Here is a 6,233-nt window from a genome sequence, read left to right on the forward strand (position 1 = left end):
AGAGATTATTTGTAGACAGTAAAGCAGGAAGAAGGTTGAAGAAGAATTATAGCATGATAGTTTCAAGCCTTAGGTTGGAAATTTTCAGGCTGCCCACTGTCCCATTCCCTAATTTCATGGATTAAGTACAATACTTGAGCCAGATGTCAAAGTAAACCAGACTATACTTACGAGCTTTCTGCTTTCTCTTACTTAAGGAGAGTTTACTGAATTTCTTGTCAGAGTGTGCAGGATCTGGCTGGCTTGGCTTAGATGTCTTTATCTCAGGGATTATTCCATTTTCCTGAGAGGCTGTAATCTCCAGAATATGAAGTTCCATTACCTTCTCTCTGAAAATAAGATTTTTTTAAAATGAAAAAGTAAAAGAATCCAAGGATAAAAGTTAAAAGCATAAGTTCTCTACGGCCACCTGAGGTCATTTTATCTTTTAACTTGCCTAAATTTTCCCAATTCAAACAGGTATCTTTCCTGAGCTGAGAGAAATATACAAAGATATAAAAAATGACCAGATAGACAGACAGACCATTTATAAATATTAAGTCCACCCTGTGATCAACTCACTTCACAGGGATAAACTTACCTATCAGCATTATCATTATCAGTAGTAGAAGAAGCATCTCCTGGTTCCTTGTTTAACTGGGTACATTTTATGGGCTGGGCACAGGAAGTCTCTGCAAAATCAAGGCTAGATTCTATACACACACACACGCACACACAAATACTATAAGCAGAGAAGCAATGAAGGAAAAAAACTATTCCACTATTTCCAAACTGCAACCTTACATTAAAATGTCTTCCACCTGTTGCCTGAAAGAGTCTACTTTTGGAGTTTTGTTATATCATAAAATTTTAAGTCTTTAAATTTTCAGGAAAAACTACAAATCTATGTCCTCCTGAAAGAACGTCCAGATTGATCTGCCTCATTCCAAGATCACCAGGAAAATTTTTAATTTGCATATTTTAACTTTTATTTTATGTACTGTATGTTATAGCATTTGTTCCTCAAACTTTCCCCCTGAAATAGAAGTATACCTAAAAATAGCTGAAAATGTCAGACCATTCTTCTTAGCCTCATGCCCTATGGAGAGTGTCTCAGGGCCTATGCTATAGAGTTCTTTGTTCTAAAAATGAAATCCCTGAACATATGTTGAAACAGTATGGAAAATAGAAAATTTACAGAGGTAGATAGAAACTAAGTTCTTCAAACCTGGGAAAAATAATTTATCTTTTCTAAGTAGATTCTGAACATATAAAAATGAATTTAAATTACATTAAAAAATTTAGATGAGACTGTAGTTACATTCTGAAGTCAATGTAATCTACTTTTCTAAGTCTATACTCCCTATCTAAGGTTGTTTAGCTATAGTCCTGTTGATAGAAGATGAAATATTTTATAAAATATTTCAAAGTCCTATATACGAAGTCTTTTCAACTATTTCAAAGTCCTATCTAATATTTTCCTACTTAGCAAGATGGAGGAAAGGAGCGAAGCTGTCAACTTACTTTATACCTCAGGTAACAGTTTCTCTGCCTAACTGAAACTATTTTTCTCTCACCATAAGCCATACCCAGGCACTGTTGGAGGGACTTCTGGAGCACAATCTGGACAATGTCCTCAAATTCTTCATTGGTAAGACTTGATTTTTCCTGCAGAGACAGGGATAACGAAGGAAAACTGCTTGTCTTTCCCCAGTTCTCCTCTCTGGCCAGTCAGAAAAGCCTCCTTTACATGAGGCAGTAAATTCACAAGGCTGAGAGCACGAAATCAATGATCATACATAAAGGCTACATAAAATCTTTCCCAGATCTCCTGGGAATAACGGGGAAAAAAAAAAAAGAAAAAAGTTGATTAAATTTCTATCCACCTCTACTTTCGTCTCCATCTCACCTCAGGCCCTACCTACCCACCCATTATTTCGGGCTAAATGCTTTCATCAAAATATTTTTTATCTCTTTAAGAAAAAAATGGAAGTCTCAAAAAAGGAATAAAAAAACTAAAAACTACAAGATGAATTTCCCCAACATGAAACGATTCTGTTTGTCCAGGATGGATAACTAGAAGAAACTGTCCCACTAGAGCCCCACAACATGATTGATACCTTTTCTTTCTTCTCTGCTTGCTTGTTGTTTTGAGCCTTTAGTTTTGTCTCCTGGCCACTGCTTGCACCATCCTCTGTGTTTGCTTTCTTCTCCTTCTTCTCTAATCTGGCCTTTAGCAGGTATGGCCTGGCCTCTGCCTCTTGGGAACTGATCCCCAGGGTCTCCTCTTTGGGTGAGTTAGGGCTATCGGGCATCAGGCTGTGCAATTTTTGTTTAGGTGGGGCAAAGGTTTTCTTTGGTCCTTTCCCACATTCTGAAAGAAATTTGATCATCAAATGGAATTTACGAAACCTAAAGCCTAACACAGAGACTACCAAACACTGCCCACTGACTGACCATATCAGAATTATCTGGAGAAAGTTTAACAAATTCATATTTCTAGGCCTCTCCTCACCCACCCTCACCGCTCCTGATGAAATATTTTGAAGTAAGGCCTGAGAATCTGTAATTTTACAAAACTATCTAGATGATTCTAATGTAATTCCAGGCTTAGGAACCACTGAGTAATTCAAAGGTGATAAATATGATAAATATAAGCATATGGGAAATGGAATTATTCAAATGTGAAAAAATTTTAATTTGCTTATTTTAACTTTGGACAAAAGTTAAAAAACTAATCAAAATCTACAAATGATACAATGAAAATTGTAGTGATTCTCCCAGATATATGTAATACCTCTTTCTTCTGAGCTTCTATAACATTTTGTACGTACCTGGTGGCATTCACCCCATTCAAATTTATGTTATAGATATTAAAATGTCTTTTCTCTCCCGACTAGTTCATACATTCCTTGAGTAAGACTGTTTCTAAGATATACATTTCACTCAAAGTGTCTAGAAACAGTAACTGAGTGAACACAAAATATATGTGAATTGAGATGCTCTTTGATTAGAACCTGAACCCTCTTGGTCCAGATGACCAAGAGCTGAGACAGAAGGGGAAAATGAGAGAAATGTATAAAGGGAATCTCCCTTACTCTTGACTCACCATCTTTACTCTGCAATGTTGTCATCATTCAGCTCAGAAGCTACACTTTCTCTGTGCCTCTGTTTAAAAAAAAAAAAAAAAAGAAATTAACTGCTATGACTTTGATTGAACTGGATTTTAAAACTTCTTCCCATCTTCTCGGGTTCAAGATTTCTTCTCCTGGAACCCCTGAATTACATTTTCTGCTTTCTTCACTACACTCTGCCTCCTCAGTAGTGCCAAGTACATGCCAGGGAATAATTAGAGTTAATGTTTTAAAGATTAGCAACAGTCCTTACTGTTTTAAGTGCTGAAGAAATAGCTATAAGACATCTGTGGCCCAGCAGAGTGCTGAGACAACTTGTGGATGATGTTGCAATAACTTAAACATTTTTTCAATTTATACTTTCTACTCAATATTATTTCTACCCAGCTTTTTGTTTTATCAGCCTAAACTAATAACCCTCCATCCAGTTTTCATTATTTTTACAACAGTTATAATTAAACATTGTAAATCTGGCTTATAAAATGCCATATCCTCTTTTTACAGATGAAAAAACACACAGAGAGGTTGAGTGGTTTGCCCAAAACTTCACTGTTAATACATGGTAGAGCCAAGCTGAACCCAGGTCTTTGGCTTTCAAATTCTACAAATACCACATTTATTCTTCTCTATGATCTTATTTCTGACTGTTGGTTTTGAGTACTCTGAAGGCCCTATACTTGAAACTCAATCTTCCAACTCTGACATCTCCCACTTACAAAGGGACCCAAAAGCAGCATAAAATGGTCTTCTTGGTTCATATACAGTTCCCTAAAAGGATCTGAAAATTTTAAGACTTTCAAATGGCCAAGCTACAGTAAACGCTCAGTTGTTCAGTGTGTAGAGGTCCTCTTCCTGATTCCTAAGATAAATTCAGAAGGTATTGGGGCTTGACTTAGTGTGGCCACAGAATGGCTGAGTGAAAAGCATATTTAAATTATCTTTTGGTACTTTTCTGTTCCTTAATCCTATCAATATGGATAATTCTGATGTACTGTTCTGCAATAACTACTTTTCCTTCATATTAAGGAGCATATTTTTTCACCTTTTCCACCATAACTCATCACCACCAACCCCAAAATTTACTTGCTTGGGAAAAGAAAGCAAATGGGAAAACTGGGGAGAAACACTACAGCAAATTGGTCTCCTTCTCTATGATAATCCTAAATAGAAGCTAGAATCCTGAGTAAAATTAACTGCAAAATGAACATTAATTTGTCCACAAATGACAAATATATATATCTTCTCTCAGATTCCAGAATTCCAAAAAATAATCATGAGATGTCCCTATGAAGGTAATCTAAATTACAAGAAGAGTTATACTAAATGAGAAATGAAAATTAGTGTATGTGAGATGACAACTTTTGATTTTTTTTAAATGTATATCTTTATAATATGCTTGTATATCCATAAACTATCTCTGGAAGAATACACAAGAAGTAGACAAAAGTGCCACTGGAGAGTGAAACTGTATGGAAGGGAGCTTTTTACTATACCCTCTTGTGCATCTCTAGCATTTTACAACATACCCATATTATCACTTCAAAAGTGATTTTTAAAATCCTAAATTCTTTAAATAAAAGAGTATTTTGATCAACTTTAAGATGCAAAAATTTCCAATAATTAGGTTCAAATCATTATCTAAGCTCATACTGACCTCTCTAGGCAAAAGTGTGTTACTGGAGCCCCAACCAACTAGCTAAAATTGTGGATCATTACTGAGTTAATAAACTGCAGTAAATCTGTAAGCAGTGATACATAACAGTTCCCCTTAATTTAGAGTGGGAGTGTGATGAAGAACATTACTTTTAAAGAAAATTTCTAGAGAAAGGAAAGACAGGAAGTCACTGACAACTCAAGTGTCTGCTCTGTTCCAGGCTGATTTTCTTTCACAATAACAAATATTGAAACCTAGTTCAGAGAGAAAAATATTTTTAAGTAGTTAATAAATACACAAAATACTATCACCTTTTGTCTAACCAGCTACTAAATGAGTGGGGACTCCCGACCCAGAAATAATAATTGAAGTTTTAATTTCTCTTTTCTTACCTTAGATGCAAGAGAAGGAAAAAGTCTATTAAAGCTTCAACTCTGAAAGTAAAAGAAAGTTCCATAACTCAGATGTTATTCACCCAACATAAAAACGGTGAATAAGGAGGGAAAAAGAACTTATAAACAATAACCAAAGGAGGGCAAATGAGGTGTCCCAAGAAATTTAAAAAAAATTTTTTTCATTTAAACATCAAAAATCATCACATCGGTTTTAAGATAAAATCAACTAGCTCAGCAGTTCTCAAAGTGTGATCCAAAGACTCCTGATGGTCCCTTCACCTTTCCAACTACTTATGTGTTAGGCTAGATGTTCTCTGATACTTCAGTCAAAACAAGACACAAGCACACCTTGGAGATATTGTGGGTTTGGTTCCAAACCACCATAATAAAGTGAGTACCACAACAAAGCAAGCTGTAATCTTTTTGCTGGTGGAAGGTCTTGACTTTAGTTGTTTTAAAAATTGCAACACCTGTGAGATGCAGTAAAGGGAAGTGCAATAAAACAAGGTATGCTTGTATCATAACAGATTGAATTCAGAAACAGATGAAAATCCAGCTGTCTCCTATTAAGCCAGACATGAAAGATACTGTAAAAATTAAAACACCACCATTCTTTACACTAACTTCCCTTTCATTAAGGGAAATGCATTTTTCATAAAAATGTTATGTTAACATGTAATGGGCTGTTATTTTAATATTAATTTTAAAAAGTTTAAATTTTTCTCCATTTAATTTCTGCCTTCAGTCAGAAATTAAACTAACACTCAGCACAATCTCTAATATATTCACACCAAAAATATTAAATAGATATAAATCAGTCTCTGGAGTACTCCAGAATTTTTAAGAGTATAAAAGAATATAATATGTTTGAGAACTGGTCTAGCTAAATAACTTAATTCAGTCTCGTCAATATTTTTCCTAAAGTACTAATTCTCCTCCCTCCTCTCCCCATTTAGAATATGTTCACAAATGTCCCCCTCCTAACTATCCATTTCTTCCCTCTTTATATTGTTCCTGGAATCCTTGGTCTAAGGGAATAAAAGTAAACCTTTTAGAATTGTCCTCTAACAC

At 35.1% G+C, this 6,233-nt stretch overlaps 1 protein-coding gene across 4 annotated transcripts in view; it reads right to left on the reverse strand.

Moving 5' to 3' along the window:
- ZCWPW1 (zinc finger CW-type and PWWP domain containing 1) overlaps window positions 1–3,149 on the reverse strand; it is a 33,799-nt gene extending 30,650 nt beyond the window's left edge. For 2 of the 4 annotated variants that reach the window (XM_090276746.1, XM_090276745.1), the window contains exons 1-5: window positions 3,089–3,149; window positions 2,100–2,353; window positions 1,557–1,647; window positions 581–671; window positions 172–329 (exon numbers count right to left, since the gene is read on the reverse strand). In XM_090276746.1, the coding sequence (XP_090132872.1) occupies window positions 172–329; window positions 581–671; window positions 1,557–1,647; window positions 2,100–2,353; window positions 3,089–3,116 (622 nt within the window). In that variant the 5' untranslated portion in view covers window positions 3,117–3,149. The remainder of the gene's footprint in view (window positions 1–171; window positions 330–580; window positions 672–1,556; window positions 1,648–2,099; window positions 2,354–3,088) is intronic. The other 2 variants (XM_090276747.1, XM_090276748.1) reach the window with 2 other exon arrangements.
- Between the last annotated feature and the right edge of the window lie 3,084 nt (window positions 3,150–6,233).

The sequence above is a fragment of the Furipterus horrens genome, unplaced genomic scaffold, assembly GCF_987537825.1.
Source record: "Furipterus horrens unplaced genomic scaffold, mFurHor1.1.pri manual_scaffold_5, whole genome shotgun sequence".
NCBI classification, from domain to species: domain Eukaryota; kingdom Metazoa; phylum Chordata; class Mammalia; order Chiroptera; family Furipteridae; genus Furipterus; species Furipterus horrens.